Source organism: Macaca mulatta, chromosome 3 (genome assembly GCF_049350105.2).
Source record: "Macaca mulatta isolate MMU2019108-1 chromosome 3, T2T-MMU8v2.0, whole genome shotgun sequence".
In the NCBI taxonomy this organism is placed as follows: Eukaryota; Metazoa; Chordata; class Mammalia; order Primates; family Cercopithecidae; genus Macaca; species Macaca mulatta.
In genome coordinates, this window is record NC_133408.1 from 189,858,888 (window position 1) to 189,873,611 (window position 14,724).

At 43.2% G+C, this 14,724-nt stretch overlaps 1 protein-coding gene across 4 annotated transcripts in view; it reads left to right on the plus strand.

Moving 5' to 3' along the window:
• The window catches only part of GIMAP8 (GTPase, IMAP family member 8), a 33,177-nt gene extending 19,773 nt beyond the window's left edge, over window positions 1-13,404 (plus strand). For all 4 annotated transcript variants that reach the window (XM_001098321.5, XM_077997709.1, XM_015135271.3 and 1 more), the window contains 4 exons: window positions 1,352-2,015; window positions 5,288-5,333; window positions 8,491-9,117; window positions 11,165-13,404. In XM_001098321.5, the coding sequence (XP_001098321.3) occupies window positions 1,380-2,015; window positions 5,288-5,333; window positions 8,491-9,117; window positions 11,165-11,853 (1,998 nt within the window). In that variant the 5' untranslated portion in view covers window positions 1,352-1,379 and the 3' untranslated portion in view covers window positions 11,854-13,404. The remainder of the gene's footprint in view (window positions 1-1,351; window positions 2,016-5,287; window positions 5,334-8,490; window positions 9,118-11,164) is intronic.
• Window positions 13,405-14,724: the final 1,320 nt, after the last annotated feature.

Genomic DNA, 14,724 nt, shown 5'->3' on the forward strand with positions numbered 1-14,724 from the left:
AGGTTTGCAGTCTTGGAAACTAAGTTTTTAAGGAGAGGAACACAGGATCGCTGGTGTAACCCTGTGTGGGAATCACAGCTAATTGCTGATGTGCCCTAAAGGGAAAACCTGTGATTATGGTAGAGGGGAGTTGTTTCCTCGCAGCAGCAGTTTTGCCATGCATTTCCAGGCCTCACTTGATTTCAGGTCAGTGACTCTTGGGCAATCCAGAAGAAATTGTGCATGGCAGGATGATTGAACAGTTACAGCAAATCAGCTCAAAACATATGTCAAACAAGGTGGGGCCTGAATAAATAAATACAGATGAATAGTTCACTTGACTGGAGCATACAGTGTGTTGAGGAGAGTGGCTACAAGTAGAGCTGAATCTGTGGGCTGGAAACAGACGCAAAGAGCTTGGCACATTAGCTCAAGGGTTTTGGACTTGACTTGCCTGGCAGGTGGAAGCCTTTGCAGGGAGAAAATTAAATCTAAGCAGCACTATCTATATACTGAAATAATACCACTTTGCATTTAGGTAATATGTAGAAACTTGCAAGGTACTTTCTCATGTGTCATCTCATTTGAGTTTTATAAAAATATCATTGAAGTAGGTGATACCACTTCTATCTTATGGATTAGGACACTGAGTCTCAGAATGGTTAAGTGGCCTCTACAAATCAGCTAATGGGTGCAGAGCAGAAGGTGAACCAGGTCAGAGTTCAAGACCATGGTCATACCCACCACATCATGCTTCTCTGTTAACTTCACCTGGCACTGGGTGCATCATGAGTCCCACAGACGAAGTTTTCTAGTTTGTCTTCTGTGACAGTACTTTCCGAGTATCATGTATACCATACATTATATTTGCTTGTATGCTCTAGACATTTCTACTTCATTGCATTTTATAGGGCAACACTTCCCAAACTTGGCTACTCATTAGAATTACTGTGACATTTGATGAATACAGATTTCTAAGCTCCATCCTTTGAGATTCTGATTTAATAGGTCTAGGTTGGGTCCCAGAGATCTGTATGTTTTAAACATCTGACCATTACTATTAATTATGAGATTTCCTTCAACTTTGAAACATGCTTGTTTACTATGGTTTCTAACATATCTGGCTCCTTGTGGCTCCCAATGGGAAAAAAAAATTCAAGGAACTAAAAGAGGTCTCTAGGTTTGTCTCAGAGATGGAACAGGAAGATCCTGGGAAAGCGTTTCTTGTTCTAATCTAGTCCGGGTCTAGCACTTCAGTAGCTCAAATTCATTGGCGGCAATTTGAGTCGAAAAGAGAATGTCTTTTCTTGCTGTTCTCCTGTCCACTCTGTGTGGGAGTTGAACATTAATGTGTTGCTTTCTGTCCCAACAGAACCAGCGGGAGCCTGTGTCAGGAAAGCATGTCGGAGCAGAGCTGCCAGATGTCCGAATTGCGGCTCCTCCTCCTAGGGAAATGCCGCTCGGGAAAAAGTGCCACAGGAAATGCCATTCTGGGCAAAGATGTGTTCAAGTCCAAGTTCAGTGATCAGATAGTGACCAAAATGTGCCAGAGAGAGAGTCAGGTCCTGAGAGAAAGGAAGATTGTGGTCATTGACACCCCTGACCTTTTCTCCTCAATAACTTGTGCTGAAGACAAGCAACGCAACATCCAACGCTGCTTGGAGCTCTCTGCCCCCAGCCTCCATGCTCTGCTCTTGGTAATTGCCATTGGCCATTTCACAAGGGAGGATGAGGAAACAGTCACAGGCATCCAACAAGTGTTTGGAGCTGAAGCCAGGAGGCACATCATTATTGTCTTCACCCGGAAGGATGATTTGGGGGATGACTTGCTGCAAGATTTCATTGAAAACAACAAATCTCTCAAGCAGTTGGTTCAAGACTGTGAGGGCCGATACTGCATTTTCAACAACAAGGCCGATAGTAAGGATGAGCGGATCACCCAGGTGTCGGATCTCCTTTGTAAGGTTGAGTGTTTGGTGAATATGAATGGAGGACCCTATCGTGTGAACTTCAAAACTGAAGGCAGCAGGTTTCAAGTAAGAATTTTGTTAATATCTTGAAAGATTTCTATGTTGCTGAATCTAGTGGGATGAAAATGGGTACAAATAAATGAAATATTGCATTGTGTGACAGAACATGGGTTTTGTTTAATAAGATATTTATACATAATTTGCAGGATTAAGAGGTATCAGACTGTAGGGTACTTTAAGTATCAGCCTGAGGACTTTAGGCTTTGTTAGCAAATTAATGGACAAATTTAAACCTTTATCTTACTTGTTCCCTCATATTATTCAACACAATGATTTGTTAGACTGTCTCTTCCCCTGACTTCAATATAATTGCCCTCTCCTTGTTTGTTTGTTTGTTTGTTTTTCCCTCTTTTTCTGGCTATTCCAAAGATCGCTGAGTCCTTCTCTTATCTCTGACCTCTAAAAATGAACATCCTCAGGGCTTGGTTCTGGCCTTCCTCAATTCTTTGTACTCTCTTCTCAGATGATCCCACACTTTTATGGCATTGAACTTCATCTACTACTAACAGTTTTCAAATGAGTAGTAACTCTAGTCCAAATCTGTCCTCTGAGTTTTTCTTCCTTCACACAATTGCTGCTGGAGATCTCCACTTGTCTCTCTTATACTTTCTCACACTTAACATGTCCACATTTTTTATTTTCTCTCTTAAATCTATAAGATTTCTCCTTCATACTTCAGAAAAGGACTGTGATGTTCACCATGCTCTTTGTACTCACACACCCCAATGTCAGCTCTGCTACCCTGGTAGCTCTCCTTGGAGAGCCAAGAAATCATCAGGTCTTGTGGGATCAATATACCCAGAATCCACCTGCTTCTCTCCATCCCACTCCCACCACCTGGTCCAAGCCTACATCATTTCTTGCCTATACTATTTTAACGTAATTATTTTCTCCTCATGTATTCTTGGGCTTTATCCCGCAATCCATCTCACACATTACAGCCAGGGTGAGATTTTATTTAAGCTTTTGACGTGAAAGGAAAATGTATTTGTAACTAAGGAAGACACAAAAATGCAGTCTTGTGCCTTAGAGGTGCTTACACTTCAACTGGAGTGGCTGATGCATAAGAAACAAAGCGCTCCCGGCTGAGTGTGAGGGGGATGCTAGCACAGAGGATTCGGCAAGGGGAAGCCCCAGAGGGTGTACAGCAGGCACATGCTGAGCCTGGGGGACGTTCAGGTCAGAGAGAGACTGTTCAGAGGGAAGAGTAATAAGCCCAAGCAGCATAGAAATAAGAGGGAAATCATTTACTGAATGCCCATTAAATTCCAGACACAGACATGAATTAATTAAGCCCTCGTGACAACCCTATGGAGAGATGCTCTACACATGAGGAAACTGAGGCTCAAGAGAGCTGACGACACTTGCTCTCTTATCTCCTAGCCTGAGCGCTCCCTCCTCTGTGACAATCTGTCTCTTCCTTGAGGGCTGCATGGAACAGGGATGTCAGTAGAGAGAAGAATGGGTATGTAGTAAGTTTCCTACAATGAAACCCTCTTGTTTAACATAGTCCAGTGACTTCCTGCTGATCGTAAGGTAAAGTTCAGAATCCTCAATGTGGCTTGACTCCTTGCCCTGTGCTCTGCTGTCTATGCCTTGGCCCTGCTGGCCTTCCTGTTTTCCCCTGAGTTACACTCACATCCACTCCTGAGTCTCAAGCCTGCGATTCTCTCTGCACTGACTCTTCCTCTCCCCCCTCCCACCCTGTACCAGGTTTCCTTTTATTTCTCCATCTGCATCAGCTAAAAGTCACTTCCTCAGGGAGTCCTCCCTGACCATCCTGGCTCTCAGGCCTTGGAATGAGCCCCACAGTTTCCTTTCCTCATGACAATGTCACCACCATATCAAGTGATTTCACTGGTTGTCTCCCTACCAACTCCATGAGGGCAGAAGAAATCATAACTGTAGTTTTGTTGACTACAGCATCTTAGTTTTGTCTTCTGTAAAGCAGAGATAATAATCACATGTATGTCAGGAATTGCTCTGAGAATTAAATGAAATGCTTACAAAGTTGTTAACAAATGCTTGAAACTTGGTAGGTGTTCAGTAATTATGCTGTTATTATTATGATTATGAAAATGCCTGAGGATTAAATAAATTAAGGAATCATTAAGAACTTTAACAACCCAGAGACTGAGTCAGAGCCATAGTTTGAGGACTCTATGCCCTGGAAATAAAAAAAAAATTAGTATACATAAAGATAGATGTACAAGAATAGTTAGCACAACATCATTTGAAACAGTAAAACCAGAAATAACCTGAAGATTGATCAATCAAAAGATGGTTACATCAGTTATGCATGTCCGTACTATGGAATAAATTCTATCTACTTAAAGAATGATGTAGTTCTATCTATATTGACTTTTACAGATGTACAGAATGCATTGTTAAGCAGATTATAGAACGAATAACTTAATAAGTCTCCATATGTTCATGTATGCTTGTACGTATTTGTATGAACATAGAAAAAGATAGAAGGATATATACCAGTTAACAACTGTTACTTTTCTGGTGGAGTGGGAATGCAAAGATCATTAATTTTTATATTATGGACATTTACCTCGTAACGATCTTTTGCATTTGGAGAACATTAAAGAATTTGAACTGGGCTATGTAAGGTTAAATAAATCTGATAATGACAGCTAAATGGAGAGGATGCAGGGAGAGGGATGGTTGAGGGTATCAATGATATTGGGCAAAGCCAGGCAAGAAAGCAGAGGAAAGGTTTCCTTGGCTGGCATGAAGATTTAACAAAGATAAGGTTAAAACGAAGTCTAGGAAGCTTCTAAGACTAGCAGGTTCATCGAGATTGCATACTTTTTTTTCACCTCCTTTCTTGATTCCACAACAATAAATATTTTGGAACTAAGTATAAGGATTCCCCAGGCAGGAGAAGGGGATGTCAGTTATGTGTTTGGTTCTCTATCCTGTTGTCTCCATTGGCCAGACTTGGCGGGGTGGGGGACAGGATTCCAAATTATATTGGACAATTAACCCCAGGTTAGAAGAAGCTTCCTTCCCATACTGGGAGTAGTGAGGGAAGGAGACATTGGAAACATCACCTTCTCCGAGAACCAGTCATAGCAGCCTCAGGGTATCTAAGGATCCAATGCCATTGTGGAAAGGTCCACAAAGAGCAACAAAGACCATGACCAGGGCCTTGATTTGACCACATCTGACTCAACAGATCACTCTGCCCCCCCCCCCTTTTTTTTTTTAAGTTTGTGGAAGATGAAGTTTTAGATCTGTGTGCACTATTTTGTTCCTTTATTTTCTAGGATTGTGTAAATGAAGCTGCATCTCAAGAGGGAGACAAGCCACATGGTAAGTTGATCTTTAAGAAACATTAAGCTCACGCTTGTATTCTTTTGAATGCATTCTGCAGCCAAAGCGAAGCGGAAACATTATCCATATAAACCAGAACAAAAATTCACCCTGGGGACCTAGCTGAGGTTGGTTCCCGCAACCTGTCCCCCAGGAAACTCCTAACACTTGTGAGTAGGTATAGCACCAGCAAAGTTCCTGGTCCCAGCGAGGGTGTCCTTGGACTTTTCTGAAGGATTACAGAGCTGGGCTTGCCTCTTGTATCTTCTTTCCTAACTCAGACTCTTCTTTTTGGCCTTGGATCCGGCCCTACCCAAGTTTTGACTCCTCTTAGGAAAGCAGAAATCGCTCCTTCATGGACAACACCAACTTGGAGAATTCTCTGATGGGGTGCAGTATTCATGTGACAATTGCCAGTAATGATAGATCCTGCACATCTGCATAAGTCAATATGTATAGATCTACCTTTTTCTATTTAGTAGATGCAGTTCGTTTCACAACGTGGACACACACAACCAATGCAACCATGCCTTTACTGATGGATTTGTGGGTTATTTCTGGGTCAGCCCTGTGAGAGCTCTGAGTATCCAGTCATGAATAAGATAGATAAGATCCTTTTCCTCGTGAAAATCTCCCAAATAATAAAATCATAATTTTAATAGTATTGATAATAATTGCAGCTGAGGTCGGGTGCATTGGCTCATGCCTGTAATCCCAGCACTTTGGGAGGCCGAGTGGGTGGAACACTTGATGCCAGGAGTTCAAGACCAGCTTGGCCAACATGGCAAAACTCTGTCTCTACTAAAAATACAAAAATTAGCCAGGCATGGTGGTGCATGCCTGTCGTCTCAGCTACTCGGGAGGCTGAGACATGAGAATCACTTGAATCTGGGAGCACAAGGTTGCAGTAAGCTGAGATCATGCCACTGCACTCCAGTCTGGGCAACAGAGCAAGACCCTGTCTCAAAAAAAAAAAAAAATTGCAGCTGACATTATGTCCTGGGAAATAACTTTTATATACATGTAATTCAATCTTCATAGCATATTCATATATAATCCTCTTAAAATACACAGTTCAATTCTCATAACAATCTTGTAAAGAAGATGTTGTGAGCCTCATCCTCATTTCACAGCTGAGTGCACTCAGCCAGAAATACGTGTACTCAGGCAGAAGGATTTCAAAATTCTGGCAATGACCTTTGGCCAAGACCCCCAGGAACACACATGTGACTGAACAAAAGTACCTTTATTGACCTGTGGCTGTGAGGGCCCAGCACACCATGGGGAGTCACAGGGATGTCAGAAAGACGGGGCTGGGAAGGACTTTTTATAGGATGTGGGCTCCTGTTAGATGATTTTGAGGAAGGTTCCGGGAAGTGGGACTTTGCTCCGGGATGGATGCTCTTAGGAAGTGGGGGGTAGTTCCACAATGAAGTGTTTGAATAATTCTTCTGTCCAAAGTGACAAGGGTGGAGCGAGGCTAAAGCTATCAGGAGGAAGCTGTCATCTATTTAGCCAGGGCAGGGGACGTTTGGGCAATGCTGTTGTTTTTGTGTGCTCAGACATGATTGTAGAGTGGTTGTGGAAGATACGAGTCTTCCACAGACTTGTGTCTGATTTTCTGCAATACTGTGGATGAGAGACAGGAGGGTGCCATGGCCTTGCTGTGGAGGCCAGACCAGCTCCTGGCTCTCACGGGTTACTTATTATCCCTTCTCACTCCTACTTTTAACCACTGCACTGTATGGTCTCTCCAAATTGAAGAGAGTCCATATTTGAAATAAATATAAAATTATTATTTTGGTGAGAATAGAGGAATTACACATGGCAGCTAATTTGTATGGTTTTGCAGGGAGTAATTTAGGTGAAGGTCTCTTGAAGAGGTTGTATTTGCACAGGAACCCAATTAGCCAGCAGGAGTTAGGACGGGAGGCAAAGAAAGTGCTATCATATGGGCAAAAGTCCTGAAGGCTGTAAAGGAAGGGGGTGGGGAGTGTGAGGGAGGGAGGGGTGCTTCCAGGCCTGACTCAAGTTCCTCCTTACCTGTGAAGCCTTCTATGCACACTTCCGTAACAGTCAGGTCCTAAGGGCTTTACAGGTGCTGTTTCCTTTAGTCTTTTGAACCTCAGTGTGGGCATTAGATTCCTGTTCTACCAACATGGAAACAGATTCGCAAAGCAGTAAGTTTTCCAAGGCAACACAGCAAGGGCCTTTGATGCTGTGTCCATCCCACCTTCCCAACTTGCTGCTCAGACCCTTCCCATGAAGGCTGTTGATGACTCAGCCTCAGAGAAAGCTCCCTGCAGTTGCTGACTCTCCCTTTTGCTCAGTACATGGGTCTGCTGTTGATGCTGCCTCAGCCAGGGGATGTGTGGAGAGATAGTTGTAGGGTGCGGGTTTGTAGGTTTTTACAACAATTTACTGAGGTACGATTTACACAGAGTAAAATGCACAAATCTTAAGTAAACAGCTTGATACCTTTTTCTATATCTATATGTATGGGGTCCCCATCTAGATAAAGCTATAGAACATTTCCATCTTCTTAGAGATTCTTACTGCCCCTCACCAAAGAGAAACACTGTCCAGACTTCTATCAACATAGATTAATTTGGTCTGTTCTTCAACTTCAGATTGTAGAATCACATAGTATGCAGTTTTTGTGTCTTGCTTCTTTTACTTAGTGTGTTTTTTGAGATCCATCTATATTGCATATCACTAGTTCACCTTTTTTTTTTTTAAAATTGCTGAGTGTATTTGATTTTATAACACCAAGGGACATTTGAAAATCAGATTCTCCCTGCTCCTGCCTTAGCCCCTGGACTTACCTTTGGTAAGTACTTACCTTTGGTAGGTCCCAGTACTTACCTTTGATAACAAAATGAGGGGAACCCTGAGGACCAAGATCAATGAAGGCCAAAGTTGGCATGCTCGTGTTCCTGGGGAATCTTAAGCTCCATGAATATCTTTTAGTTCACTTCTGCCCCTGTTTGTGGCTTTTACCTCGATGGAGAGCCTCTGGCCAAGAGTAGAGTTCTACTGGTTTACAGTGTTGTTGCCATTCTCTATACAAGTTGGCAGGGATGAGAAATCATAAAACCTGCCCACATCCATATTCAACTGCAGGAAGAGACTCTGAACCTGTCCATTTGTCCCACAGGCCCAAGGGAGAGGCAGCTGCAGTCCACAGGACCCGAGCAGGATCTGGGGACATCAGAACTGACAGTTCTCCTCGTGGGGAAACGCGGTGCTGGAAAAAGTGCAGCAGGAAACAGCATTCTGGGGAGGCGGGCCTTTCAGACCGGATTTAGTGAGCGGTCAGTAACCCAGAGCTTCTCGTCTGAGAGCAGAAGCTGGAGAAAAAAGAAAGTTTTGATCACTGATACTCCGGACATCTCAACTTTAAAGAACATTGGCTCAGAAGTTAGAAAACACATCTGTACAGGCCCCCATGCCTTCCTGCTGGTGACACCACTGGGCTTTTACACTAAGAATGATGAGGCAGTGCTGAACACCATCCAAAGCAGTTTTGGAGAAAAATTCTTTGAGTACATGGTCATACTCTTTACCAGGAAAGAAGATTTAGGGGATCAGGATCTAGATACAGTCTTAAGAAGGAGCAGTGAAACTCTCCATAGTCTCATTCAGAAATGTAAAAACAGATACATTGCCTTCAACTACCGGGCAACAGGAGAAGAAGAGCAAAGGCAGGTGGATGAGCTCCTGGAAAAAATTGAGAGCATGGTGCATCAGAATGGGAACAAGCATTGTGTTTTCAGAGAAAAAGGTAAAACTGTGAATAGAATATATATTTTTTATATATAATTTAAAAATAAGTATAAAATATACAATAACTTTTTATTTTCTAAAAGGCATAGAGAAGATAAAAAGGACAGGTCTTCTGTTTCTGTGTTAATTTGCTTAGGATGACAGCCTCCAGCTCTATCTATGTTACTGCAAAGGACAGGATTTCATTCTTTTTTTATGGCTGCCTATTATTCTATGGTGCATATGTACCTATACCTAAACTAAAAGTTGAATTACAAAAGAAAAGAAATTGAAACTGGCAGAAAAATAAAGGAAGGACAGGTCTGTTCTGTTCACTAACTCTTTTCTCTCTCTTTGCTTCTCAAATTGTACCGAAGTTAGAGCCTTTCCATGTGCATTCTCTTGAACTGATCTTTAATTTTTTCATGATCCCTACTATCTCTTCAACTGGATGATGTGGGTCTTGAGGAACGGAGCTGATGCTTTCCAACCCTTTGTTTCCCCACAGTGTACTGTTGCCCAGAGCTTGGCACACTGCTCTTTTTACTACTTAAGAAGGACTCCTCACCCACTTAGTGTTACATGTTCAGTTTACCTATGCTGAGGTCTTTCCCATTCTTACTCATCCCGTTTTTTTTCTGCTTCAAACACCCTCATCCAGGAAGAGTATAAAACCCAAAGGAGCATATCTTCTTATTGAACCCTCCTTTAGAAGTACAGATACGTGGGAAATTCAGGAGAGGCTGTGTGTAGAAAACCCAATTTGAAACAGGTTTTAGAGAATGGGTAGGGATTAAATGGCTGAGCAGAAAGCTGGAAGATATTCCAGAGAGTACACCAGCAATTTGAAGCAAAGATGTCAGGCTAAGCATGTCACTTGTTAGGGGACAAAAAAGAATAATCTTGGTGGAGATGGGGGTTCACATCTCTAAAGGAAATCTTCCAAGAACGTTGAAGATTAAGACATTGAATATTAAGAATATTGAATTAGAGAATATGGGATGGGGAGTGAGGTCGGATTTCAGAGGTATATGAGAATCATACCCTCTGTAGGTACAGAAGTAGGGACTGAAATATATGACAAATATGGGAGTGTTGGAAGATTAAGCTATTGTTTATCTGCTGAGCATAACTATGAAGTTGAAGGTTCAGGATAAACAGGTTAATAATTTCCCCTTGAAGGAAGAGCATGAGATGTGCTTTCTTCCTCCTTTGCATTGAAGTAGATATTAGCTATTTGATATGAAATTCATAATGGAAGAGAACTATGAAGAGACTTGAATGAGCACTGGACTGTCACAGTGCAAGTACAAAAGCATAAGGACAATCTGCAAAGAACACATATTGTAAGGTCTCTATGCATCTGTAAATTCCATTTATAGGGAAATTCATTCTCTTTCTCTGTCATGGACACCACACACCCAATAGTGTTAGTGGATATTCATTATTATAACCATGCAGTTTCTTTGACTCATCAGTGAAAGGCAATTAAGTTCAATGTGGTTTCAATGAGAAATGAATTTTTATATAACTAAGGAAACTGGTAATCTATCAGTGGTATGTAGAGTTCCTTTTTCATGAAAGTCAATTTTACAGAATAATTCTTTAAATACTGTAAGGAGATGTTGCTATAGTTAGCAGTAGTTGGGAGTGAGAAGATGTAGTTGTAACAGGAACAGAAGACAAAGGGATAAGATGTGTAGACGGGACCTGGCTGAGGGAAGTAGAGAGTAAGAAGGCCAGGGGGCACTCACAGGTGCCAGGGAGTCTGGAAGGTGCTGCAAAAAGGGAGCAGAGCCAATTCAGTGATAGGAACAGTGCCACATTGGTGGATGAACCCTGGATGGAGACTGTAGTCCAAGTCCTGCCGTGAGTCCACAGACTAAGCAAACTGGTTCAAGTCATTCCCGTGTTTGGAGATCCCCCTGCTTGGGTGAGAAGGAGGCCTTGATGCTGTTTGAACATCCTGTTTGTTTTAGTGATATAATGTTGCTTCATGGGATAACTTTAAAATCCAATTTCAGGTCAGCCCATGGTCACGAATCTTTCCCACTTTCCTTTGACAGAAACCCTGAGCATTGTCCTCGTGGGGAGAAGTGGGACTGGGAAGAGTGCGACCGGGAACTCTATCCTGGGGAGCCTCATCTTCACCTCTCAGCTCCGGGCCCAGCCGGTCACCAAGACCAGCCAGAGTGGCAGGAGGACCTGGGACGGACAGGAGGTGGTGGTTGTGGACACTCCTTCCTTCAACCAGATGCTGAATGTCGAAAAGGACCCATCCCAGTTAGAAGAGGAGGTCAAGCGCTGTTTGTCCTGCTGTGAAAAAGGGGACACATTTTTTGTCCTGGTGTTCCAGCTGGGAAGATTCACTGAAGAGGACAAAACAGCGGTGGCACAACTGGAGGCCATCTTTGGAGCAGACTTTATGAAATACACGATTGTGCTGTTCACCCGGAAGGAAGACCTAGGGACAGGGAAGCTGGAAGACTTCATCGGGAACTCAGATAACAAAGCCCTTAAGAACATTATTAAAAAGTGTGAGCGGCGTTATTGTGCTTTTAACAACAAAGAAACTGGCCAGGCCCAGGAAACCCAGGTGAAAGCTCTTTTAACAATGGTCAATAATCTGAGAAAGAAGAATGGGTGGTCCGGGTATCCCCATACACAGGAGAACGTCAGCAAACTAACCAAAAATGTCCAGGAAATGTCCCAAGCCAAAAAACTCCTTAAAAATTTAAAAGATAAGTTACCATAGGTAGCCGAAGTGCCTGGGATCTCTTCAGTTAGAGACACCCTCAGGTTGGGGGGAGGGGCGGGACATGGTATGACTTGTGGGAAGGGAAGAGGGTTCATGGCTTTAAGGGCCTGAGAGGCAAATACATCCCGCCTTGTGATGTATCAGCTATTTATAGATAAATAAATTGCAGGCGGGGGTGAATAATAGGGGATTATAACGGAGAGAGAAGATACAGGTTGGGGAAATCTGGAAAAAGGTTTCAGACATTAGGCTGATAATAAGAGGTAGAATCAAGTCACAAGAATCACCTCACCTGTGTAGGTAGGTTGGAATCAGGATAGCCACTGTGATCAAGGCTGAGGCCACCTGGCATCAGAATATAGATAGTCATGCAACAACTCGGGGGATCCAGATACATGAGACCAGGGCAGCGTTCAGCACACTCCTGGGCATGGCAGAAGTGGGCAGTAGACTCCAGAGGGCCTCTCTGTTGTCCAGGGCTGTTGGCTCCCTGAGCTCTCCCGTCTCCTTTGGGATGTGACTCAGAGCTAGAGTGTTCCTTTCTTCACATGGTAGCTATTCCTTACTGCTCTTTACATTCCACGCCTAGGTGTGAAGTGGGACATAGTCTCCTCTTGCTGGCTGTCCCTGAGGAAACAGACAAGAGTCACGGAGGTTCTGAATGATTTTATTGCTAATTATCACAGTGACAGAGACTAGAACAGAAATTTGAAGCACAGTAAGATTGCCAAAATCAGAGAATCTTGCGAAGTTCTATAATTCTAAGTGTTGTTCTAGATTTCCTCTAGAGAAGGTTAATTGGAATCTCCATTGCGTTTCTCTTTTTCCCTCTCTTTCTGCTGAGGTTAGGAAACAGGTTAAAACTCAGAGAACTCCAATCATAATGGTTTAAAAACATCAGGGGCTTCCTGTATCTCATGTCAGGAAGCCGAGGAGTAGGCAGTCTGGGTCTGTGGGTGTCAACATCCCAGTTTTGTTCTATCTTTCTGTCCCACCTGCACTGGGATGTGGCTTCTACACTCGAGTTTGCTTCTTGGTTTCAAGACAGTGGTGTTCTTTCCATGGCTGAGCAGATTATTTTGAGAGATGGGTGATATGTGAAGAGAAATCTGGAAACTTCTTCTGGGTAGATATAGGGTAAAATGTTTTAAATGTTGAGCACTTTGTACATGGTTTGAGGGCATAATCTTTGTCATCCATTTTCTTCCCCTCGACAATATCAGGTTACTGTCAACATTAATCCATTTAAAAGAGCATGGACTGTTGCCATTAATACTTTTGGATTCCATATAACCCTTAACATGATAACTTCTAGAAAATGTGTGTGCCATGGACACAAAGAAGGGAACAATAGACACCAGGGTTTACTTGAGGGTGGAGGGTGAGAGGAGGGTGAAGATTGAAAAACTGCATATTTGGTGTTATGCTGGTTTCCTGGGTGACAAAATTACCTGTACACCACACCCTTGTGATACACAACTTACCCATGTAACAAACCTGTGCATGTACCCCTTGAACCTGAAATAAAAGTTGGAAAGTAAAAAAAAAGTGTGTAAATATATTTAGTTGAATCAAATAATAAAGACGAATCAGATTATGAATTCATATTCTCTTTCTGATTTCTATTTTTCTGATTTAGGGAAGGAGCATACCTTCATGAAGAAACAATTGAGATGTTTAGATGCCTTGATTCAGGCGAGGTTTTTGTATTTTTGGTGCCTGAGGACATTTATTTAGACTGGGTGACAGCCATTTGGGTGGCAGGTCCCAGACAGCTCAGTTATCTTTCACTCTGGACATCTTACTATAGCAAGGACAAATAAACATAACCAGTATTGGAACCAGAAACATGGGAGGAATAAAGTCTGAAAGGCATTTTGTGCTTCTTCCCTGAGTTTCCCGTCTGCTTGAAGACAGAAACAAATCCCAGTGTGCTACCTATGGCTGAGCAGGTGACACTGGGAGCTGCACAAGGCGGGTGATGTGTGGGCTAAGCAATGTGGCATCCTCTCACAGGTTGGCTCTAACATACCTTGCTGTTTTTCTTTAGGTCTGAGTCTGAGCAGGGCGACAATACTGCTGTGTCAGTTTCTCTGAGAAGTACATGCCGAGAAAGAGTTAGGAACACAAGAGGTTTATTTGTGGGGAATGCCCATGGAAGACAAAAGAGGGAAGAAGCAGAATTGGTCAGGGAAAGCCTTCAGACTGTCATTTAGACTGGACACTTGCAAGAGGAAAGTGGGGAGGAGCTGAGTTGAGCAGGGAGAGCCTGGCAAAGCCCAGGCCAGCTCAGTAGGGAATTCTGGGGCAAAGACAGATCAACAGCCAAGTCCTGCATTGGACAGACACTAGGAGCTCTGCTGTGCTCAGCTTTAGGCTAGGGACTGGCTGGAGAAAGCATGGCTTCAGCTCAGAAGCTGAGGTGGGACCTGACAGCCTTGCAGCTGGAGGCTGCCAGCTAGCTGCATTCCTTGGAGCTGAATGGCAAGTTTCTTTTTGAAGTGAAAGCCTTCAAGAGTGGCATCCCTTCCTCACTGGCGTAATTGGCTGACATCCTCCATGTCTCACTGAAGACCCTCCTTGAGCTGGAAGTCCAGAATTGATATTCTGCTCTCTCAAACATATGTGCCTTACCAAGGCCGCTATCATGCTGGGCACCTATTGCTTGTCCTGCCTCTTAAATGTGACGTTATTGAGGTAATGTGCTAGTTCTCAACTGGGAACAATTTTGCCCTGTAGAAGACATTTGGCAATTCCTGGAGAATTTTTTGTTTTGTTTTGTTTTTGAGACGGAGTCTTGCTCTGTCGCCCAGGCTGGAGTGCAGTGGTGCGATCTCGGCTCACTGCAAGCTCCGCCTCCCGGGTTCA